This window comes from Anarhichas minor, unplaced genomic scaffold (assembly GCF_050575085.1).
Source record: "Anarhichas minor isolate MPS153535 unplaced genomic scaffold, ASM5057508v1 ptg000030l, whole genome shotgun sequence".
In the NCBI taxonomy this organism is placed as follows: domain Eukaryota; kingdom Metazoa; phylum Chordata; class Actinopteri; order Perciformes; family Anarhichadidae; genus Anarhichas; species Anarhichas minor.
The window spans coordinates 6,732,764-6,758,457 of record NW_027466476.1 but is presented as its reverse complement, the minus strand read 5'-3'; the positions used below and the strand labels follow the sequence as shown (position 1 = coordinate 6,758,457).

Genomic DNA, 25,694 nt, shown 5'->3' with positions numbered 1-25,694 from the left:
CAGCTAAACCCTAAACAAGACATTAGACTTGTTGCTGTCTTGTTAAAAAGTCAGTTATGTTGTTTGCACTTGCAGGAATGGATGTTTATGGCTACCTGATGGCCCGCGAAGGACACTTGGAGGATGTTGAAGTCCTGGGAGGAAGGTTATTTAATATCTCAGACCAGCACGCAGAACCCTGGGTGATCTCTGGGTGAGTCTCTTTAAGTAGTAACGGTCACTCTCTTTCTTTCATTCTGCTTCATGAAATATCATTGTCGTAGTTTTTGCATTCCTTTTGAATCTGTCTCTGTTGTTCAGTTGTCACAGCTTTTATAGCAAGCGTTACTCCAGAGCCCTGTACCTGGGAGCGAAGGCCATCCAGCTGAACAGCAACAGCGTGCAGGCTCTCCTCCTGAAGGGGGCGGCGCTGAGAAACATGGGTCGCGTTCAAGAAGCCATCATCCACTTCAGGGAGGCCATGCGCTTGGCTCCCTGCAGACTCGACTGCTATGAAGGCATGTTTGTACGGTCTCTATGTTCTTCCCAGATTACATTTCTTTTTAACCATCATTAACTTTCAATTCACAGGTCTGATCGACTGTTATCTGGCATCCAATGGGATCCGAGAGGCTATGGGGATGGCCAATAACATCTATAAGACTCTGGGGGCCAACGCACAAACTCTGACCATCCTCGCCACGGTGTGCCTGGAAGACCCGGTGACTCAGGAGAAAGCCAAAACCCTGCTGGACAAAGCTCTGGCCCAGAGACCCGACTACACCAAGGCTGTGGTCAAGAAGGCCGAACTGCTCAGTACATAAAACAGTTTCTACTATATGTTTGCTTTTCACATGAACATGTCCTCTTAAGTAGTTTGTGTAGAAATGACGGTGTCCTGTTTTGTTGTGAAGGTCGGGAACAGAAATATGAAGAAGGGATCGCTCTCCTCAGGAACGCCCTGGCCAATCAGAGCGATTGTGTCCTGCACAGAATGCTGGGAGATTTCCTAGTGGCCGTCAACGATTACCAAGAAGCCATGGATCAGTACAGCATAGCGCTAAGGTAACCACAGGTTGCTACTTCTAATCTCGGAGAATAAATTGCCAATCCAAGCACAATTTAAGGATTTCTTTTGTGCGTTTTACATCTTTTTTTTCTTTCTTTCCATAGCCTGGATCCCAATGACCAGAAGTCTTTAGAAGGCATGCAGAAGATGGAGAAGGAGGAGAGTCCTACCGATGCCACGGTGGAGCTGGACGGTGACGACATGGAGGGCAGCGGAGAGGACGGGGATCTGGAGGGCAGCGACAGCGAAGCGGCCCAGTGGGCTGATCAGGAACAGTGGTTTGGGATGCAGTGACCTCGGCCACCGGAGGACACAGTCCCCCCCCCCCCCCCCACACACACACACACACACACACACACACACACACACACACACACACACACTGCAGTCCACCGGAAGCTTTTGGCCATCGAAGGTCATCAAACAGCACAACGTGGCCACTGATGTTATTTTTCCCCAACATTCTGACAACCTTATTAATCACTTCACCCTAAAGCTATGTGAGCCTCGTTAGCTCGTCCATACGGATACCAATTCAGCCTTACAGCAGCAGACACTGGACCCCAGAGAACATAGAGATCTGCTGTTCAACACCTTGATTTCTCAATATTTGTAAAATATGAAGTCCTATCGCTGACTCTACTTCAGGCTATTTCTTCAGCACTTCTTTGCTGGCAGTGTGAATAAATGCATCACTGTCCCAAATAGTGCAAATTACAACTTCAAGTTAAATATACTCATTAAAAAGTATCGGTGTCTTAAAAAAAAAAGACCTGCATTGGATTTGGGGTTGAGTTCAGTATACTGGAGGACTTTCCGGGTAGTACTGGGAGATTTAGACAGAAGTAATTGTCAGAGTGAATTGGTGTGATGGGGGATTTTGGCTGGAGTTATCCTTCACATGTCTTACAGGAGAGACTGGATTTTTTTTAAATTAAGTGTTTAGTTTGAGCCTAACGGACACTTGTTCGCTGCAGATCACACTGAAGGTTGTGAGTTTGCCACAACTTTACGTCTCTGACGGGCAAACAGGAGGTCTGTGATAAAAAGTGACTATGTATCATATTTCCTGCTGCTCTTTAAAATATATAATCTACATTTGAATTTTGTCACAAGAATGTGTCATGTAATGTACAGGCTTTATTATTTTCGTGTGTGTCGTCTGAGTCTGCCTTTGTGTCAAAAAACAACAAATAACCCTACAACTGACTCGTGTTTCTTAACTACTTCAAGATAAATGTCTATAGTATTTTGTACATATTTTTAAAGTGTATAATAAAATAATGAAACACTCACTTGGCCTGAATGGACTAGTATTTCTCATTACACTTATATTGTTGAAATGAATCCCAAAGACACCAGGACCCACAGCGTGTAAACTCTTCATGTATGACAGTTTTATTTACCTAAAACCACAGTTCATGTGTACAATCATCTTGGAAAATAAAGAACAGCAGTTTGGCAAAAAAAAAATAAAAAATGCCAGTGTAGGGACTGCCTGTCGTTCTCATGGTAGAACGTGTGCATCGCTGCACAGCTGCACGTCCGCCGTCCCAGACATGGCAACATCTGCTCCAAACATGATGCACGTCTCGGTGCAAAGCAAAAAGGCTGTTTGGTTTTTAAATATTCCATAAAAGTATTTCCTTAGGAAAGATGAACTGTTTTTTTTTTTTGAGCTTATTTAACATTTGTACTATCTAACGAATGTATTCTATTTACCAATACTATACATTGTCTATTACACAAGTCTGGTAAAACAGATGGCCGATTCGTTGGACATGCACAATGGAATATTGTACAATTTACTGTACACGGTACTATGATCTGTCTAAAAAGATGGCATGAGAATTGTATCATCTAAGGCTCTTCATGCAGGAGGATGGGGGGGGGATGATATGATGTGGGATTGGCTAGTTTTTAATCAGACATTTATTTATGGCCAGTCTAAAAGTGATGTATGAACTTTATGAGCCTCTGTCTTCATATTATTTAACTGGCATGCAGCTCTTGAAAGATATGCTGCCCAGAACACACATGCACAACACAAAAATAAAACCAAAGTTTCTGCAAGGAATCTAGAGTAGAGGTGGGCTTACTCGGCCTTTGCTGCAAAGAAAAAAGAAGAAGAGAGAGAGGAAGAATCAAATCAGTGGACACACACAAAGAATCACAGGCCAAAGTAAAAAAACATCCGAGCAGCAAATAATTTAAATCCAACAATACTTATTTTAATAAAAAGAGCAAATATATTAAGGCCATGCTATGGGCAAGCAGAAGATTAGATCAAAAGACAAACGCAAATAAAAAGACATGTATAAATAAAATAACAACACCACCATGTCCTGTAATGGTGTTGGGGCACTTAAATGTCAGCATCTTTGCCAGTTGCCAAAACATGCTGCTGCCAGTCAAAAACTAAGTTCAAAATGCAAAAAGCTCCTATTTCTACTCAGTGTGTACCTGGCACTTGGTGACATTGAAGGCATTTTTTTTTTTTTTTCAAACAAACTAACAAAAAATTGTTCCTCCTTTTGTACCATTTAAAAGTATAAAACTGATAGTCCTATCAAAAGATATGAGGAGCCGCCGTTGCCGTCTTTCACACGAGCAACGACGGACGGCAAAGCTGCGAGTTCAACCACATAGAAGACGAGAGCGCGCTAGTTGGCATGCAGGTCAAGGTGTCCTCACTCTGCAGGTAAACAGGTGGAAGGCATTGGAAGAAACAACAGTTAGCTGTAAAGCTAAAGAAAATACTCAAAGCACACAGTGGCCTGGTATTATTGGAGCAGGCATGCAGAAAGGCTTAGACCAGGCTTAAGTAAACTAGTGTAAATGTATGGAGCATTTTGACAGCAACAACAACAACAACAAGAATAATCTATACAGAGATTCTACTTTGTGTGGTATGTACAGATATACAGACTCTTCCAATGACCGGTCATCCACATTGTGCTCAGTTGATAAGACTAACAGCTTCTTGGTGCCTTTTTACATGTTCAAGTACAGTATGTGCACATTATACATACATTAATAAAGATAACTGTAATTAAGACGCAAAATTAAGACTGAAAAAAACCTTATAAAATCAAGAAAAATGTGTTTTTTTTCAAGTAAACAAATTTAACACTTTATCAAAAAAAATTGCTCTGAATCAAACTGGTAACATATCTCTGTCCTCGCTTCCCTCCAACAACAGAGAAAAGAAAAATATACTAAAAAAAACAACATTAGCATGTGTGTGTGAGGGCTTCGGGTCTACTGCAAAACAAATTGATGCTTACCTCAACACTTCAACTGATAATCTATGAAATGGTTGTTAAGACAAATGGGTAGTAATAATCATATTAACAGCATTGAGGTAGCTGTGCTCTGCCTAACGCAGAAACAATAATGAATGACGCCACATGGAGCTCAAAAGTGACCACAGAGGTTCATGCCAGGGCAAATATATTCAAGTCTTTGCCCCAAAAATTAGTATTTTACTATACGGTCCTTAGAATTACATCCATTCACACCCAGCATTCTCGTCCCCGCAACCCCTCCCAAAAATTACAAAATATTAATTATCATAAAATAGTGTAAATTCTCTGTACAGCTCAAACACAGCTCCGACCCAGTGGGCATCCCTGACTGTTGAAAACGAGATCAAAAGAGAGGAAAAGCGTGATGGTAAAAGAAAACACATGGACATAAAGTTGGTCAAAGTCATTCAAATATGACTAAATCCCTCCCCCACCCCCCAAGTGTTGACTGTAAGTTGTTCCGGGTTAAAGTAACTGCGTTAGATGTGTGTGTTAATGTCCACTTCACACTGGTGCACAGGGAGGGTAGTGTAGTGAAGTCAGTCAGGGCCACAACATGGCGGACACGTTAGTGTCGGTGCTGTAGATCCACAGCACCAGGGGCAGGGAGACGGCCACGAAGGGCCAGGAGATGCCCTCGGCACATGCAGACAGAGAGCAGCCTTTGCTGGCCGGCTTCTCCAGCTGATTACCAAAGTCCAAGTAGTTCCTGGCCACGAACTTTAGCACCTCGTCCAGCAGGATGACGGGCAGGGAGATCTTCAGCACCATCATCCACTGGGTCAAATCCAGAGGGGTGATCTGGAAGATGACCTGAGAGAGAACGCCACAACATTCATCATGTTACATCACAGCAAAACACAGCATTTGCAACTATCTAATGTATCAGCTTCCATTGCATGTCTGTAATGAAAGCCATACAGCCACATAACTCCTGAAACTCAACCTGTGTCCTGCAGTGGCTGACTGGACCATCAAGAAGCTCTTTTCTGAGTTTTGCTTTTAAATGACAGCGCCATCAAGTCATCATTGAATGAACTGGCTTTGCAACACTCACAGGCAGAGGTTCCACATAGAGGATGAGGAAGTGGAGGGACATGGAGAGGCAGATGGCCCCCAAGAGCCAAACGTTTTCCCAGGGAGGCATCCGCAGGAGAGACTGGTTCTCCGACAGACTGGGCAGAAGAGAAGACACAGATTCATTCATTAATAGTTTGCCCTTCCTTCCTTCCTTCCTTCTCGGAGTGCAAATGGTCCTCAGATGAGCTTCAAGCTTACTGAGAGAAACTTCTTTACCTGTTGAGAGCATTGCACATCTCAATGGTGACGAGCACGGACAGGGCCATGGTCATCGGGTAGGGCGACTCAAACACGTGGCAGTCCAGGCCGTCAAAGTCTGGGTTGTCTGGGGCGCACTGGAGGAAGTGGCTCTGCGGGGAGGAAGAGGCAGAGGAGTGAGGGGGGGAGGAAATGAGCGGAGGGGAGCTGAAGGATGAGCACTCAGACAGGCGGACTTACCAGCTGGTACAGAGTGATCTGAGGTCCATCTTCAGAGACGGTAAACCACCAGGCAGCAGCTCCCACTGTGGCTGCACCCACATAGCCTAAGGGCAAACACACCAAACACAAATGACTACACTGCATGAGGGGAAATCAAACATTCTTCTGATAACATGGGGAAAAAACATTATCCTTCCATTATCAACTTACATCCGATGGCCAGGTATCTGAAGAAGAGCCAGCCAGAGATGAGGGGCTCCTTGGCATTACGAGGAGGCTTCTCCATGATGTCCAGGTCAGGGGGGTTGAAGCCCAGGGCGGTGGCTGGGAGGCCATCGGTCACCAGGTTGACCCAGAGCAGCTGGACCGGGATCAGAGCCTCGGGGAAGCCCAGCGCCGCAGTGAGGAAGATGCTGTCAGGAGAAATAACTCCAGTTAGAGAACTCTACCGACACACTGGAGTTAAGTCTGAACGTAAATACAATCTGCTCCCGAGGCCTCACCAGACGACCTCCCCAACATTGGATGAGATGAGGTATCTGATGAACTGCTTCATGTTGTTGTAAATGGCTCTTCCTTCTTCAACGGCGGCCACGATGGAGGAAAAGTTGTCATCGGCGAGGACCATCTCAGAGGCCGACTTGGCCACGGCAGTGCCAGAGCCCATGGCGATGCCAATCTCTGCCTTCTTCAAGGCCGGGGCATCGTTCACTCCATCGCCCGTCTGTGGAGAAATTATTCGGAGGAGTAATTACCAACACAAGCAAATCAAGCTTTTGGAAATTACATTTCCAAAAGCCCACAAAGACGGATCGGACCATGTTACCATCTTTTCCAGAGATGGAATCAAGACCAACTTCACAACCAAATTAAAGAAACAAAACACTTGTGAAACACTAATGATCAGTAAGAAACATTTCAGAATTCATACCATAGCGGTGATCTCGTCGAATCCTTGCAGGAACTCAATAATCTTGGACTTGTGGGACGGCTCGACGCGGGCGAAGCAGCGACCGTGAGTCACGGCCTCGCGCTGATCGTGGAGCGACAGCTCGTCAAACTCTCGCCCGGTGAAGGCCATGCGCTCAATGTCGTCGTCCTCGCCCAGGATGCCGATGCGGCGGCAGATGGCCACGGCTGTGCCCTTGTTGTCTCCCGTGATCATGATGACACGGATGCCGGCCTGGCGGCACAGCTTAATGGAGGCGGCCACCTCCTGCCTGGGAGGGTCCAGCATGCCGACGCAGCCGACAAAGGTCAGGTCGCACTGGACGCGGAGAGACGAGAGTGAATGTTTGCTACTGAAGAAGTGGACACCGAATACGGCCGAGTCTATTAAAACATCCAAAACAACTGTACAAGAAGATAGGTGAAAGGAACTCACCTCGTAGGTCACAAATTTGGTGCAGTCTGACAGTATCATGTCCTCCTTCTTGGGCGGGCTGTCTCGTGTGGCCAGAGCCAGGCACCTAAGGGTGTCCCGACCTGTCCCGTACTCACGGATCACAGACAGGATCTTTTCCTTGATGCTTTTGGTGAGGGGAACTTTGTTGTTACCAACTCTGACGTGAGTGCACCGATCAATAACTCCCTCGGGGGCCCCCTGTTGGTAGAGCAGAGGAATAAAATATTCACATCAAAGACATCAAAAGCGAAACCATCCAAAGGTCCTCCGCTCATGTTTCTTTCAGTATACCTTGATAAACATCTTGCCAATGGAGGAGCGAGACTTGTTGGGGGTGCAGTAGACGGACATGGACTTCCTGTCTCTGGAGAACTCCAGAGTGAACTCCTTCTTCATCAGCTGCTTGATCACCTGCTCAGACAAACGGGACAGAACGAGTGAGGAAAGAAAACCTGCAGAGTGGCAGCAGTGGAAGTCTGCAGCGTGTGCAGGTGAGGGACCCGGCGTCACTCACAGAGTTGCAGGCGTTGGCTCGGTCAATCTTGGACAGGTTGTTAACTTCGGTGTCGAAAACGTTCATCTTCTCCACCAAACAGGTGAGCGCGGTCTCCGTGGCTTCACCGACCTTCTCGTACACACCCTTCCCCTGACACATCACAAACATTCATGTTCAATTTCACACCGGTGTAGAGATTTTAAGTTCGCACATGGAGGTCATTTCCCTCCAACCCAGAGATAAAGAAGGAAAACAATGAAACGCACCATCGACAGTTTACAAATATGATCTGTTAATGCCCGTCTATCTTCAGGTGGGTAAATGTCACTTTAACACCCATGAATATTATTATTAGTGTAGTTAGTCTGTCTGTTTACATTTATTTGTTCAATTAATTAAGAGTAAATGACGGCACCGTGCTGGTCATTTATGCTAGCGCAGCTCCCCAGGGATTTATGCTTATATTTGACTAATTTCGATATTTCAACTTGTGACAACATATTCATGAAGGTGTTAAGAGGTATGACTGTTGATGGCTTTTGTTGATTTTCTTTATATATGCCAAATTGTTAATTTCTGGGTGATTATTGGTCAGATGGTTGAGCAAAGCTAACAAATTACATGCTAGCAACAGCTGAAATATATAAATATATATATATATATATATATATATATACAGAATAAATCCTTTACTTCCTTGAGGCAGCCTGCACTCTTTGGGTGTAACACCTGCTCCTCAGATTAATCCACTGACCCCTCCCTGCACATGATGTATGTGCATTTAGATGCATATCGGTCTATGAGTGTATGTAGATATGTACATAAGTAGATGTTAGTATGTGTGTAGATGTAGGTTTTGTGTTCGACGCAGGCAGGGTTCAGACCTCGTTGAAGTCCAGAGAGGAGTCATTACACAGGGCACAGATGGTAGCCAGTTCAACCAGGGCATCATACTGGGAGGATTTCACCTGTTTATCATCCTGGTACCTGAGGGTAAAGTCAAGAGTATTAACCCGTGCATTACAGCTCATATAACAACAAGAACATTCTATATTTTTAAACACCCAACTTGAACTCCATTTAACCTACAACTAAAGTCAATCAATGAGATATTTCCCCCTAGATGTTTTGTTATGGAGTCAGCTGTAAAGTACTCACACTTCTCCCTCGGGTGCGTAGGTAGAACCTGTGATGGTGAACTCTGACAGCGCACAGCTGTCACCATCGGCTTTGTTGACAACGAACATCTGGAGGACAAGAGAGCAGGTGGGACAAAAGCAAATATGAGTTTTTCAAACAGACTCCATTTAATTCGGCCAGTGTTTTAGTCGACTGACGCAGCAGGTGGCAGCAGAAACCACAGAACTCTCAGGCGCACCTGAGGAGTGAGATCTCTTTTTTTAGACAGTAGATTAGCCTGCAGTGTTACAGAGTGCGTTTGTGTGAGGGCCAGGCTAGGTGGCCCGCTGCCTAATGTGAGAAAAGGGTGTTTGGTTTCTCTCCATAAAGTAAACAGAAGAGATCGCCAGGGAGCCAGTAAAGACAGACGCTGTGCCCAAAAGGAAGAAGCCGCAGTGCCAGGCCTCCTCCTGCAAGACGCTTTCATCCACACACACTAGCGCGCACACACAGCTAGTCAGGGATAGGTTATATCATAACAGTGCCAATGACAATCAGTCAAGCCCTCCTCAAACGTCTGCTGCCGTCTGATGATTTGACAAATGGGTAAAGACTTAGCGTTCCAATACCTACACTACTACCTATGCCAGAAAACAGAAATGTGTATGTCCCAATACATAGTATGTCAAATGCAGCATGCCAGATGGCTTACTGCATTCCCGAAACATTTTGCAGAACACAAGCACAGCATGCTTTTCTGGCTACAATCCTCTGCACAGCAGATATATAAGCAAGAGGGTCAAAGTTCAAGGTCCAATGTTATGACGAAGTAGTATGTCCCAATTTAATGCAACTGAATGTACTTTATAGGAGCAGCTGCAGTGTGTACTAAAAGTAACAAGTATTGCTTTCAAGATTGATCATGGACCGTGCAAAATAATTTAAATGTCTTTAATTTGAGTGTGACTGAGTTCATGTCGTGATCGATAGTTATTTGACGCAGAGAAGATGTACTTCCTAAGTTTACTTCAGTGTGAACAAACCTCTTTAAAGGCTTGTGTCTGCCATATCCTGGGAGCAAATGTTTTGCATATATATATTATATGCAATATATTAATCACTCATTCATACACATTTTTGGCAAAAAATGTCCATGATTGAATTTTTCTTGACCATATATTCTCTGAAAGGTCTGTGTGTACACGATGAAATACAAATAAAAATCCATGTTAACATCTACCACAGTATGTTTTACCTAAAATGACAAGCTATGACCTGAAAGACTGACAGACGTAACCGATCTGTCCGAACATTAAAGAATTGTTTAAGGAGCATAGATTGTTCTCAGTCGATCTCAACTGAACCACTATACTTTATTATAGAGGTAGGCCTTTGAGTGAAGCACATTTCTATGATTTTCTGGGTTTATTCCAGGCCTGAAAATTGCCATTTTCAAATCCAATTACTTTTCCAGGTTTTCCATGCCCGTATCAACCCTGATAAATATACATCACTGAAAACTGCAGTAATTGCACAATCACAAGGCTACTTAATCATGACTAGTACAACATGTGGCCCAAACAATACAGAGGCCTAAACAACGGTTTGATAAATAACTGTAAATTAACGCCAAAGTTTAATTTCAGGCTGTGCCAAAAGTTCTGAGTAATCACTGAACAGGCAACGAAAGAGGATTAAACTTCAATAAATAAGAAATGTCTTAATGTGGGGCCAAGTAGTGCTGAGGTGCCACTCACAGACAGAGAGAGAGAGAAAGGAACTACAGGCAGCTTGGTGACGCAAGGTCAGTTATGCAACAGGAGCACTGCAAGTCATCCAACGACTCAATGTAGATTAGAGGAGCGGCTGACAGTATGTTGCCTTCTCGTATCAGAGCCGGATACCCGATCAAAAGGAACACTTCACTCTCTCTGTTTGCACCGAGACTATTAGCATTTTAGCTGACAAACGTATGCAGTCACCGCTCCTATAACCGCCGTCACCTCAATCAAACACCAGGCAACCAACAAAGATGACAAAGCACCGAACTGAATAAACCTCCCAGCAGTGTGTGTGTGTGGGACTCACTCTGCAGACGGACATCTGGTTGGTGGTCAGGGTTCCCGTCTTGTCGGAGCAGATGACAGAGGTGCAGCCCAGGGTCTCCACGGACGGCAGGCTGCGGACGATGGCGTTCTTCTTGGCCATGCGGCGGGTGCCCAGGGCCAGGCAGGTGGTGATGACGGCAGGGAGACCCTCGGGGATGGCGGCCACGGCCAGCGCCACAGCGATCTTGAAGTAGTAGACGGCCCCGCGGATCCAGGAGCCTCCGTGGACGGGGTCGCTGAAGTGGCCGATGTTGATGATCCACACGGCGATGCAGATGAGGGAGATGACCTTGGACAGCTGCTCGCCGAACTCGTCCAGCTTCTGCTGCAGGGGCGTCTTCTCCTGCTCGGTGGCCGCCATCTCGTCGCGGATCTTACCGATCTCCGTGTTGATGCCAGAGGCCACGACCACTCCCACGGCCTTCCCAGCTGCAATGTTAGTGCCCTGAAATGACAACAAGTACTACACGTTGGCTCGAGTACCTCTGATATCATCTCGGACATCTTGACGTAAGTTTCTTTTTTACAGGAAGTTAACAGAAAGTAAACAAACACAAAGTGGAAGCACATCGACAGGAAGTGTGATAACTGGTGAAGAGTTGAGCTTACAGAGAAGAGCATGTTCTTCTTGTCCTGATTGACGGCACGAGGGTCAGGCACAGGGTCGGTGTGTTTGATGACTGAGATGGATTCACCTACAAAAACAACAGAGAGATCAGTTTGTCTCCGCAAATGATCTAAAAAACAAAGCAGCCAATTATCTAGACAGAGAGCTCATTCATGTTGCCTCACTGATCTTTGACATGCTCATGAATGTTTCAGTTCAGAAGCAAACATGTTTATTGTAAACCATGTCATCATACATCTCTGGGCTCATTCTGCAGCCAGCTCAAATGATTTTTATTCACGCTCTTCAAAAGAAAGTGTAGTATTGATCCATTTATCTTGGATGAGGTTGTCTTTGCGCTCTTATTTTGAAATAAAGGGAGTGTCAGTGTAGAGCTAAAACATAATTATAAAAGCTAAAACATAATTACAAAATGAAACCCGACTGTAGCCTCGAATAAAACAGCTGACTGAACTCTATCAAAACAAAAAAGTATACATTACTTAAAGCGCTGGCCTGGGTGGTAATATTTAAGCCTTTGTATGAAAATGTGACTTTCTATTTATTACTCAAAGGTTTAAATGTGTGCAGTGAAATGCAGGATAGCATAGGCTTGATGCTGTGCTAAAAATATTAGTGTGCAATTAGAAAAACAGTAAACATAAGACCACATACAGGACAAAAATTAAAAAGATAGCAAAATGATATACAATATGTATTCAAATCAATAACATTTGTAGCAGATTTAGATTTAATAATACCCATGTAATCAGGAGAGACTGAGAATTTAATTGCTAAAAACGGCTGAAGGAAAAGAATTTGATGTTATCAGCAAACACGTCTTACCGGTCAGAATGGACTGGTCCACCCTCAGAGTAGTTGATTTGATTGAACAGATACGGATGTCAGCGGGCACCTTGTCTCCAACTATAACCAAAAAAGATCCGCGATTACAGAAAATGCACAAAAAAAAGGACATAAAATATTAAAGAAGGATTTGAAATTAAGTCTGCAACTCAAGGCTCATAATAAATTGTAATGGCATCAGATATGACGGCTCAATAGTTTTTTACACCACACGAATAGCACTCCACTAAAACACGCATACACTCCTGGTCCAATGCGGTGTGTGTGTGTGTGTGTGTGTGTGTCTGTGTGTGTATACACGCTAAACGAAGATTCAACAGATGAGCTGTTGTCTATTTTCTGCAGGCAGTAACTCAGCATTAGCGTAAACTAAACTGATGCTCATTACAGGCAGGTTGCTGTGCCACCAAGCAGCAGAGCAGTGTTGCCATCGCTGCAGGGAAAGAGACGGAGAGCCGAAGAAAGAGGAGGAAATGAAGGACCTGTGAGCCATAAAAGGCCCGTCTCAAAGGAAAAGGCCAATTTGGGTACATTGGAATTGCGGTGACCCAGTTCAACTTGCTAATGGTACATAAAGGCAATGGAAACTAGGGAAATGGCTCAGGCTACGGCACAGTTCTGTGGGCGTAGTCTACATATAGGCCCTACTTAGTTAAAAATGCTAATTATGTCAGATTGTTACAAAAGACTCCATGTCTTATTATAGTTACAAACCAGGAGCCCACACAAGCCTGCCAAATATCTACGGTCCTGTTCAGAGCTGGCATTAACACGCGTCTTGGGTGTGCTTCAGTTCCCACCAGGCATGAAAATGCTTCTCCACGTGCACATTAAAAGAAGAAGAAATCAAAACAAATAGACTCGGTCAATTCATCGGCGTGTTGCAGGCAAACCCAACTGGCCAAGATGTTTGACGCACTGGTAATATATCTCTACCGGCGAATGAGACGTAATGCCGCTCACATAGAGGACGGCAGTCGAGTAGGCGGTCCGTCAATGAGGCCCAGTACACAACACACTGCTAGAAGACTGTGCCCATGTGTGGCTAGATCAGATACGGACTTATATAGATGGATTGGGTATCGAAGAGAATGGGCCCATCTGGTATCGGATACCATTATACCGTATCGGCTGATACCCAAAGCCCAGGTATCGGGATGGAAAAAGTCGGGTCGGTCGATCCCTGTGAGCGGCCCTCCTCCAAATGTGTTCCGAGCGAATGGATCTGAATGCATCGCGGTAGCATTCACACCTGTACTTCAGAGCTGTTCGCTATTGGCAATTCCAAGAGCTTTACATGAAACATCAAAAGACAACGTGCAAAAGAAACGTTCTAAAAATACATGCGAATACAATTAAAAACAGTAATGTTAGTGCCAAGACGATAGAAACAGAATAAGACAAATTTAAAGTGAAAACCAAAACTGTTGCACAGTAAAGAGATTTCACTAAATGCACCAAATTCCAAATTACCATCTGAGGGAGACACGTATCGTAATCTAAAACCCCTCATGACCTTTAGGGAAGGGAGGGGGAAAATAGCAACGGGACAACAATGCGTGCGGCCAAAAATGAAAAAAGCATTTCAATATGTCCCCCAATGTCTTGTCCTTGTTGACCTGCCAAGGGACTGCAGATGCTAATTAGCTTAAGCTACAATCTGGTACAGTGCATCGAATGGTGACATTTATGTTTAAACTGTACATGGTCCCTTTTAAATAAATAAAGAAAAGAACATGTGCTGATCAGGTTTAAATGTGGCCATATAATGGCAGCTGAAGCTGGACGATGGTCAACTGATTAGATGTCCCGACAGCGGAGCCAGGAACTCTCTGATCCGTCAGCGGGCATCGACAGCTTTTCTGAGAAGGATTAAAATGCATCTTTAAACCACCTGAACCTGGAGCGACGGAGTAAAGGTCACGCAACCGGGCTCATAGGCGTTGCGCTGCCGGCTAGCGGTGAGTTCATTATACAAACTGAGACTGCAGTTAACTTCCTGATGGAAAACACCAATAACCTTAATGCATGTTGAATAGAGGAACCCATTTCATAGCTGCACTTTACTTTCTTAAGAGAAATGATCCCATCTTCCTGGAAGGGATTACCAACAAACTTTTCCTTAGAAGCCAAAAAGCTTTACAATCACACGGTTGTGCAACACTTCCTGTGTCATCGTTTGAAAATTCTAAGAGAGTGCTGAGCCAAGAAGCATGGCTAGGATGATGGGCTTCTATCAGTGGCGCTAGTGCATGCTGCAGCCGGTAGTTCCCATGAAATATGTAGCATGACGACAATTATCCTTGAAAGAAACCAGCGACTGCGGAGGCGCTGCCGCTGTGAAACACTGGAATCGTCTGGAGGCTGTGTTAAACTGCAGACCTGCTCTGATGAAGTGTGTGTATATCATCTGTCATCTAGTCTCAACATCCTACTTGGTTGCAGTCCAAGTAGCTCCTCAGGCATGCCCGTATTTTCACCTTTGTGCTTGCCAACGGCTCCCAGAGTCCACAAATTTCAGAGCGACAAAAGCTGAGACTCGTCGGTGATACATTGCACCCGGCGGGACTCCTCGAGGTGCCTTTTGAAAAAAACAGACCTTTCAACAGCGGGGCGGGGCAGTGGCTGAACCGAAGTGGTTCGCTGTGACTGGCACCTGCCTCTGCCAGCGCGTGGTTTGGAGGGCCGACCGTCTTCAGGGCCAGCCGGGAGGCCGCATGTGTCGATGGCAGCTGAACAAAAGGCTCACCTCCTGTCTGGTTGAGTTGGGCCATTTCAGAACCGTCAACAGGTGAAGCGTCCGGCGACTTTCCATCACAGCTCTCACCGATTAACTCACCAGCCACATTTACATGTGCACAATTATGCAAATACTTTATCCAGCTGGATGTGTTATCAAAAAACAGTTTATAATTAGAACGTTTCACCCTTTATCTGCTCAATGGAGATTTTCCTTTCTCACCTTTGGCAGTCAGGTGCACTAGAGACACTGTGTAACCATGACTCAGCACAGGAAGGAAATTAAACTGATTATCTTGTTGCAAATGCATTGTTTACACGGGTGCTACCTTACACCATACTGTCGTGCATTATGGTGTGCATGTAAAGGCGGACGCCACAGAAAAATAACAATTTTTTTGCCCTCCGTTTGCACTTGGTAAACATCATGAGTGAGTTCAACTATTTTATCAGCAAACAAGAGCGGAGTAAGTGATGTTTCGTTAGCAGTGGCCGGTAGGAGACACAAACCAATATTATTTTCCTGTCGTCACGCGTCAGGTGACTTTGGAGTTGATCCTCACCTCTGACCTCAGTTACGTAAGCATCATCTCGACACTTTCTCTGCTTCACTCTGGCCGTTTGTTATGAATGTTAAGCAGCAGCGGGGCAACTGTTTCTGTTGCCATAGTGACAAAACTTATCCCAGCACTGGGAACACTTTAGTGCTCCCCTCCGGTTAAACAAAACAAATCATGGTTTTCAGTGGAGCCTGGTAGGAATGACATGTCCATTAACCGGGACAAAATGAAATCTGAATTCAAATCTATGTCAAGATCAACTGCTACACTAATATGTTTAAAAGGTATTAAGAGAGCAGAACATCTACGAGCAGACTGAATGTCATTTAAACATCAAACAACACAACTTGTAAGACACTAACATGTCAATGTGAGAACCAGGATCAGTTTTAAGTACAGACCATTTTCTTTGCCAACAACAGGTCAAAAGGGTAAATTCTCCTCGTGTCTTGAAGTCAACATTTTCAGTCGTCGCCCTTCATTAAAGCCTCACGGGGGTTAAAGTCTGACCCCTCACTGTTCCATCTTTAACCACACAGCATAGCATGGATTCCCAGCAGTCAGTACAGTATGACTTACGGTTAATACAATCGTTCAAAAAGACTAGAAGCCAGCTTTAATAACGGAGAATTACTGGTGCAAAAGGCGATACTTTAGATTCATGTACCGATAACACCAAAACGTTTTGATCAGCGTGGTCACACATATAGTTTATGTAGAACCTCACATGAGTACTCTCCAACTAAGCTCTGCGCTTGCCGGTTTCCCCGGTTTGGCTCGAATAAAAACCTCTGTGCCCTTCTGCAGGACTTCACTAGAAATGAGGGTTTCTTTGGCGTTTCTAAAGCCAGCCCTCCTGGTCGGCAAGATGAGACCGTGTTCTTTCAGTCTCGCTGACAAGTCGGGAACATTTGCCAAAAGCGTCCCTCTGTGACAATGGATGCTTGCCAGACCACATTAAATGCCACATCACTATCCATGGTGTCTGGAATCTGTGTGCAGGGTGCGGGTGCTGACGGGCAGGGTCGCTGTGCATCGAGCACGGTGGGGGTGGGACCGCTATCTGGCGAAGCGCGCTTCCCTATAAGGTCATCTCTCTCTCAAGCACAATAGGAGCAGATGAAAGATCGCCCCCCCCCAATACTGCTGCCCACATGAGTCCCCGTCTCTACCACACTCCACAGGCAGCAGAGAACAAACCAGCTGAGTTCTGCTGCTCCGAGGAAAAGGCCAACGTCCAAATTCGGTTAGTTTTCCATGTATGTACCACGGCATCATTCGGTTGAGCCAAACATTGATGTGAACAAGTCTTTCATCATCAACAGGACAGCAGACTGGACAGGGAAAACCAGCATTTAATCTAGCGAAGAGAAAAGTCCAAGAAACGCATTACACACACAACAGTGAACTCATTTCAGTCGGCGTGTGACTGATGAGCGATGAGGAGCGAGTAGGAGGCAGCGTTTAAAACCCACAGCAGCACCCCGACAGAGAGCCGCACAGATTGGCTGCAGCCTGCGGCCTGTTCTCCTCACAGAGGGCTCGTCTCCGTGTCCTCTACCTCGGCCCCAGAAGACATGCAGCCGGCATCTGCGTCATCGCGCTCCTCCTCTGCATGGCAGGGGTCACTTTGGAACTCCAGCGAGACATTATGCAGGAAAAAAGCCTGACAGGAACCTTTGTAAAAGATATATGGCAGATTTGGGAAGGAAGCTAAGCTGATGAGCTTCTTCTGACTGCAGGATAAAACATCCGGGTTTGCTGCCTGCTGGGCTGCATTTTTTGAGAAAGCCCCACGCTGCTGACAACAAAGCCTGCAGCTTCCTTCATTGAGAGTGTTCAAATAACCAGGTCTCTTATATGCAAGAGGGAGCCATCTGACTCACAGATTACTCTTTTAAACCGTGGCCAAATAATTAAGCTTTCTACACTCTGCTTCACATAATCAAAAATGGCATAATTAGCACCGTCAACCTAAACCAAATTATACACAGCACGCCGTATGACACCAGATACATTATACATTTTAATTCCCAGTACACTCCTTCTCCATTTGTCCTTTGTCAAGGTTACCCAGGAGTCCCGCTGAACACTGTACCGCGTCACCCGCTGTAGCAATGCTCCCCAGAGCCGGACGGGTGGGGCGCCGCTCACAGGGTGGGACCAGACACCTGTCATCTTCACGACTGTCACTGCCTCTATAAATACAGCATTCCCAAATCTAAACGGCCTATGACGGCTAAAATTAAAACCTACCACTATGCTCAGAAAATGCTACGGGTTAAAGAGAGTATCAAGATAAGACTAGCGCTTTAAGGACATCAGCATTCCTCAACACATCCGTCTGATCATCCCTCTGCAGAACTGTATATGTGTGTGTGTGTGTGTGCCGCGGGGGGGAAACAGCACTCAAAGCTTTACATCCTTAAGGATTTGTGCTGCTGAAATACGCTGACTGGAACTCGGCAGCATGAATCACTTTATGCTGCATGGAGGGGAACTGTTGAGTTTGGGACGAGCGGTGAGGATGCACAGGACGGTGTTACGAGAGCGAGCTCAAAATGTGTGTGAGATAAAAGTGGGCCTTGATAGCATATGTGCCCAGCCCTTTGAGACAATGGGTTAATAAGAGCATCTCAAAATACATGACTCTTGCAGGGTGAGTCACCTCTGCAGTGGCACATGGGGATGGGGAGGGAGGGAGGGGGGGGGTTCAACTCAAGCTTGTGCTAAATGTGATCCATGACCATACGTGGACTGATTCGATCAGCAGGCTTCACCCGAAGGCAGAGCCGGACAGCAGCATCATATTAAAAAACAGATCTTTTCTTTAATCTTTAAAAAGCAACATGTGGGAAAAAAAAGTCTCTTTCACGGGGAAACAAAAGAATATATATTGATGGAAGCTGCAGAGGCGTTAAATTGCCAATTTTCTGTGACTTTCAAGGTTCATGTGATGTTGCCTCCTGGCTGGATATCTGATCCTCTAGTCTAAGCAACGCATACAACGACAACAATCATAGCAACAAAGCCGCGCGCGTTTAAATATGCACGAGGGCGAGAGCAGCTCAACCTACCGGCAATCTCCACAACGTCACCGGGCACGATGTCTCTGGCCTTGATCCTCTGCACGGTTTTCCTGTCCTGCCGGTACACTTTCCCCATCTCAGGCTCGTACTCCTTTAGCGCCTCGATGGCATCCTCGGCATTACGTTCCTGTCGAGGAGAAAAGGAGAGTCGGTGCCAAAGGTTTCTGAGTTTCTCTTAGCTCAGACATGCATGCTCTTGGCTCTGCTGGACTACACGGTACGAGAGCATTTCCCTTTGAGGAGGCACTGGATTTTATATGCTGGATGTGTATTTGCATCAGGTTTTGGTTGGAGACATTTAGGTTGTGAAGCGTTTGAGAATGGGAACATAAATCACAACGTTTTCTGCCTCTGTAACCCACACATTGTTTAAATAAATAAATAATCTTAGGATGTTATCATTATGTGTCTGGTGACACCAATAGAGATAGGTTTCAATCCATTTAGAAAAGCTGGTAACATGTGCAACTATTTGACAGTAAAGTCATCATTCTGCTGCAGGATGAAATGTGATTCACTTGAACAAAACGCATTACATTAGATTCAGACAATGAAACTAGAATATTCAATTCAATAATTTCTAGACCTATTCCCCAGATACAAAGGAGATGTAGTGCGATATAAATACAGCGACTTCCCCGGATGCTTAAAGTCTCTCACCTGCCACACACCGACGATGGCGTTGGCTATAAGAATGAGTAAAATGACAAAAGGCTCCACAAAGGCTGTGATAGTTTCCTCTCCCTCCTCGAACCAGGCCAGGACCTGAAAACAGTTTGAGAAACACGTCATTATTTATATAAAAAGTCATTTCACAGAACAGGAATTAGATAACAACGATTAGAGTAAAGGACACAACTGTAAACAGAACTAACTAAACTGTTCATGACAGAATAAATACTGAAGAATCTCCTCTCTGATGGATGGATACATCACAAAGTAATTGTTTGAATTAAATGAACTGGATTGGTTTTTAAATCTGTGAAAGAGAGATGGTGACGGCAGTGTTTCATTCCAGTGATAATAATAATAATAATAATAATGATAATAATAATGATAATAGGGTTTAGCCTATTTGTCCGTAGCCAGAAGCTTGACATCAAAGACAGAGGTTGTTAATAGAACTGCACCTAAACACACATCAGAATTTCTTGTGATCAAGCAAAACATTTTGAATATAAGAACCTTCTGTTTGCATTTAAGTGCATTTATTCTATTCATTGTTTCAATTCAATTATCTTCTAGTTTCTTAACTGACAATACTGCTCAGCCCTTTAGAATTGGAATTCAAACTTCTCGATAGGCATTTGATTAAAAAATGAAAACATGTCAGCCATCGAGAAGACTGTAGCAACTCTGATTAACACACTTGGACATCTATCCTATTTATTAGAACCTCTTACTGCCAGAACATAAACTATATTCTGAGCTGGAGTCTCATTTAGCTTGTTGTTCCTGAGAAAACCGCACTAAAGTGACTCCGTGTGTCATATGGAAGTAGTTAATGTAACATAACGTAATAAAGCAGTCGGCCTCAGTAAGACCTAAGTATCTGGCTGAGGGAGATGCCAAAGACATTAAATGGCATAACTGGAATGACAAGTGTAACTCTTAATAGCAGTTTATTAATACAGAAGCACACCGCTCAGTAGGGCTCTACTGTACGTCATAACACCGCCAAGAGATTCTATAGATCATTTTCAAATAGTCATCATTTATGGGGTGGTCCTCAACCAAAGAAATCCTTAGTCAACCATCGCTCGTATGATTTTGTTGACTGATCAATTAGTTGATTTAATCAGAGGTCTATTGAAAATAGCATTAAAAACAACTTAGACCAATTAGTCTACTAACTGACTGAGATGAGGCAGTCCTAATAATTGACTTACCAACAGTCCAAAACCCCAAAATAATAATTTTACAACAACCATAGACTATTAAGTGGACGTGGACAGTGTGTAACGTCACCCACTGGTTTGTGGACTACGGTTCTAAAGCCTCGAGTTCGTCATTTTGTCCGTCTTCATCTTGTTTGCTTTTTAAACACGAGAGGGTGGAGCCGAGTACAACAAAATGCTGACTAAGACATTTGTAGGTGACCAAAAAGGTTATAATTAATCGTCATGAACTGAAAGAGTAAAAGTTGTAAGACGACAACACAGACAACTCCCAGACCGGACATCGCCGTGGTAGCGACCTGTCAATCACAAAGTAGCCACACTCTACAGCATACTCTGCTTTATCATCTATTCTACTCTGAATGGGGCCATCATTCACTAAATGAACATCATGCTGTAGTGAAGAAAACTTGAAACTAGCGATTGAGACCATAAACTCATGTTTACAATGTTTCTCATAGACTTCTATTCAGACTTTTCTTTTGCCCTCAACACCAACTTGAATCACGTAAACTGAACATGTCGACTCGTTCAGAGATTAAGTCTGATGAACAACTTCAACAGTTAGGAAACGGTTCTGATTTGAATTAGCTTTCAAACTGGATACACATCAAAGTATGGGTAGGATTAATCCGATGTTGAGGGTGGTGTGAGCGTTGGTCTGATAAGAGCCCTCCCACTGAGGGGTGAGGGCCCAAATTTGGTCTTGAGTGGTGCTCTGTTCCCCCATCAGACAGCAGCCACTGACACCTCTGTATCACCTGACCGGACTCTGCATGCTACATATCAGCTCACACACACACACACAGACACAGACACAGACACAGACACACTAAAACGTCCTTCAGCCGTCTGTTAATCTACTGTGCTGGCGAGTCAAAGAAGGTGAAACGTGTAATATTGTGTAATATATTAAAACATGCTATTTGAGGGTTGTATTTTGCCATAAAAACTTGTGTTTTTCAACTTAATTTAGTGAAACCAAACTTTGCGAAAATAAATATTGGTTGTACATAAAACCTTGTCTTTCCACATGACATCACAACAATAAAACGTGTTACTACTACTACGTGGAAATACGTAGTACGTTTGATTTAGCTTCAGAAAGCGCTTTGAGGCATGCTGATGATGCCATTTCATAATGGCCACTATTAAACTTTTATCTGTCTAGCACTCAAAGGCAGAGGCCCGAGGGAGGCCGGGGTAAGTCATTACACAGCAGTCATGCTTGACGACTCAAATGTCTTACTTGGCACATGGTGATGGCAACTCAATGCTGCTACTGCTGCTGTTGTCACCATTCCTCAGATGGGTCGCTATAGCCTTCTCAGCTGTTTAGCTTTCTAATGTGCGAGTGTAACCCCAGCCGGGTCAAACAAACTGAAGACGTTCACACTTCGGCACCATGCACGGCATAAATCACCCCCCCTGCCAGTCAACACGCAGGGCTTAATAATAATCCCGTCTACACTTTTGACTTCACATAAACACACTCGAGGTGGCGAGGGAACGCTATTTGTAGGAAGCGTTGTCTTGTCCTGAGAATCCCTCAACTTGTTAGATTCTCTCTCAACAGGTTGTAGAGTAAGAGACAGGAGCAATAGTGGGAATAACAAAATAACAGAATAATAAAATAGCGTTTCATCAAACAGTGCAAGAAAATGTGGTGAAATACTTACAAAAGATATACATGCGGCCAGCAGAAGAATACGAACAAGTAAATCTTCAAATTGTTCAAGGACAAGGTCCAACAAAGATTTCCCTGCGGAAAAGAGAGTTCAAATAATAATCCATCACAGGATCGTGTTATCACAAGACGACAGTAAGAATATCGGTGCCAGTAGTGCTTACCTTCCTCCGCTGGTAACTCTGTGCGTGTGGATATGTGAGAGTCAAACCAGGGACCGCACAGGAAACAGACCAGAAAGAAAAGAAAAAAACAGTAAGAATGTATGAATACTTTTTTTTTTTTTAAATAACAAAATAATTGACATTTGGAGATGATGGGGAACTTATTCCGCTAGAAGAGTGCTAGCTTGAAGAGCTAAATCTCAGACAGTAGACCAGCCAGGCTCTGAGCTCAAACCACAATGTTTCCAGTTTCTTAACATTTTGATAATATAGTCATCAAACATACTCTACATGCACTTAAAACTCATCTATTTAAATCTGCTTTTAACCTGTAAAGTCAGTTTTGTATGTTTTTCTTTTTCGTGTTCCTTACTGTTATGTCATCTATTTTGTTCTTATTGTAATTACTTCTATTGTTTCTGTTTTTACAATGTAGTGTCTTTGAGTACCTTTTAAAGCGATATACAAATAAAATGTATTATTATTGTTACAAGACGGCGGATTTTGTATCGAACCCATATAATAAAGTAGTGAGTGTGTGGATCCTTTTGACTGTTAAACAAGATGTTAATTAACTCAAATGAATAAGCAACATCAAATGTTTCTTTGCAGGATTCCTATATTCTCCTGTCAGGTTTACACTACTAAGACTAAGAGTCCACTCCCTTAACCTTTATTACACAATAGGAACAAAGGAAAACAGGAAAAGTCCAATCAATGTAAAGGTCAAAGTGATTTAAAGGGAGGGAGGTACACCCTCCATGACCTCCCAGGGTGATATTAATATAAAAACAGCTGTTTAAGCCTGGAACAAGAGAGATTAACTTGACGGATAACGTTACTACAGTGGTCCTGTGGCCAGCAAGAAAAAGGTCACTGTGGTCAACAACGTCTCCATATTTCACAGCCATTGTCCACAATGTCACAGTGAGGTTTAAGTTGAATCACGATTACAATGCGTTACACTGAATCAACCCACAGTGTTGTTACAATGCCCAACAATGTTACAATCTGTCCTATAAGCAATGATTAATCTGCTCATTCGTAGGAGACGGGAAACCCTCGAGGTCACAGGTGATGACGTCAGCCCGATGACTTTATGGAGCCGGGTAACACCAGCACGATGGTGGTGGTGACTTTTACCCCATATCCTGGATCCATGTTACAATGACAGGACATTTTTTTTCCTCTTTTTTAAAAAAAAACATAAGTCTCATTCACTAAAGTGTAAATGTGTCGTACCGTTTAGGCCCCATTTCTCCTTCAGTCGCTTCACCTCGTCCAGGGAAAGTCCTGTGCTCTCATTGACGCAGAAATGACTGTAAACTTCTTCCACACTCTTCGTGTGAGCGTTCTCCATGGCGGACAGACGGCTCCTTCCCACACAGCTTTTACGCACGCACACTCACAAAAAAAACACACACACACACTGCCTGAACGTTTCCTCTTTTAAATCTGTCAGTGCTTCCTAATTAATCAGCAGAGCTGTGCAGTCACACTCGGGATAGCTATCGTTAGCTATTCACCGCGGTCTAACGCGTCTCCCGTCCTTTACGCAGTTAAGATTTTCTTCACGCGAATTACGAAGAAGGAAAGAAAAATGTTGTGGTGAGCCAAAATCCTGTTTTCTCTGTGCGGGGGAAGATTACTCTCAGCGTCCTCTTATCTCCCGAGAATGGTGTGCGAGTGTCAGCAGCAGTGTGCGTTGCGTTGAGGACTGCATTCACCCGGTCTAGGTCCTCCGATGTTACCGTGTCTCAGCGTGGCGCAGCTCTCTAGTGGCTCCGCACGGTGCTGACAGTCTGTCTTTTTATCAAAGCGCCTCACTGCTGCCCCTCTTTCGCTGCATGTGGACTCATATCATTGGACGAACGGCGTCAGCTGCGAAGAAACGCAGGAGGACGGACTGGGCTGGAATACATATCCGTGTGTGTCCCACATGGTGTCCCATTCAAACCCTGCGGTCTCCCTTGTTATAAACCAGGAAGCGATAGGGTTCATTTGCATAAGAGTTAGTGTTGTGACTTTAAGTGACGTTATTGATGTAATATATAATATTGTATTTAATTTAAAGACACACATTATTATTACATAATTGCTACTTACTTTTAGTTAATAATAAATAATTTTAATGTGCCATGTAGGGCAGCTTTCAAGTTGCACGAGGAGCAACACATGTTATTAATTCCACATTCCACAACACTTACTTACGGAGTTGTAATGGTATGAGATTTTCAAGGTATGATTATCTCTGAATATATCACGGTTTCACATTATTATTATTATAATTATAGTCCGTCACAATTGCCGTAAAAGGAGCGAGAACAGAATTATAAACATAAAAACAAAAAAAAAACAAAAAAAAATATAGCATGTAACTATAATGTGTTATATGCATGTTAGTTCTAATTAGCTGCACTATAGCATGTTAAATTAACTACTAAATGAAAAACACCATCAGCTGTGGGCTTTTGAAATAATGTGCTATGTTCATGTACTTAGGTGTGCCAGGCTGCTCCTGTTTGTACCTTTAACTCACACACACACTCACTTATGTCATTTTCTTTTCTCAATATCGTAGCTAATAGTACTGCACACACACAGTTAAGTGTAACCTGTTAGATTCACAGACTACGTTACAAATTCTCCCAGACTACAGGCATCCCATTACAGAGGCCCCATGTCTTATTGTATTACGAACTCATTTACACTTGACTAGGGGCCCGTGTTTGCCTTTAGCAGGAATGAGTTCATGCTCAGAATAGAGAGCAGAAAAATTGGCGACAGATCAATGTCTCAGGCCTGTCGCAGTCAAAGGATTTACAGTAGTTGAGGACAAAAACTATGGGACATTTTGAAACAAACCAGTGCATAACTCAAGGAAGTCTTCTTTACCAGGAACAATCAATAAAGCCAGCCGGACATGTCGACCACATCAGCATACCAACGGTTAAAAAAAGGAAGAGCTATTTTGCCTAATAGGAGAGAGGGCACTCGGTCAACTTTGGACCCCCCATTGTTCTGTAGGGCGTATAGTTGTCAGATGCTTTACTGGCTTGAATCGTCTGTTAACACGTCTTAATAGGGCTCCAAGAAGCA

The 25,694-nt window shown here is 44.0% G+C and overlaps 2 protein-coding genes across 2 annotated transcripts in view; one reads left to right on the top strand and one right to left on the bottom strand.

Moving 5' to 3' along the window:
- Positions 1-2,343, top strand: part of anapc7 (anaphase promoting complex subunit 7) — a 5,058-nt gene extending 2,715 nt beyond the window's left edge. Inside the window, exons 7-11 of the mRNA XM_076104401.1 lie at positions 76-193; positions 301-497; positions 571-795; positions 894-1,044; positions 1,153-2,343. Coding sequence (XP_075960516.1) covers positions 76-193; positions 301-497; positions 571-795; positions 894-1,044; positions 1,153-1,342 — 881 coding nt within the window. The 3' untranslated portion in view covers positions 1,343-2,343. The remainder of the gene's footprint in view (positions 1-75; positions 194-300; positions 498-570; positions 796-893; positions 1,045-1,152) is intronic.
- LOC142964188 (sarcoplasmic/endoplasmic reticulum calcium ATPase 2) lies at positions 2,107-25,694 on the bottom strand. Its single transcript, XM_076104400.1, has 20 exons — positions 23,838-25,694; positions 22,596-22,613; positions 22,424-22,506; positions 19,507-19,611; positions 18,835-18,973; positions 12,438-12,518; positions 11,594-11,679; positions 10,965-11,429; positions 8,916-9,004; positions 8,642-8,744; positions 7,776-7,907; positions 7,553-7,672; positions 7,241-7,459; positions 6,788-7,123; positions 6,360-6,580; positions 6,067-6,269; positions 5,875-5,960; positions 5,653-5,786; positions 5,414-5,531; positions 2,107-5,169 (listed from the first exon to the last, which is right to left on the bottom strand). Exons 1-20 carry the CDS (start codon positions 23,953-23,955, stop codon positions 4,900-4,902), a joined length of 3,126 nt encoding a protein of 1,041 aa, XP_075960515.1. The 5' UTR covers positions 23,956-25,694; the 3' UTR covers positions 2,107-4,899.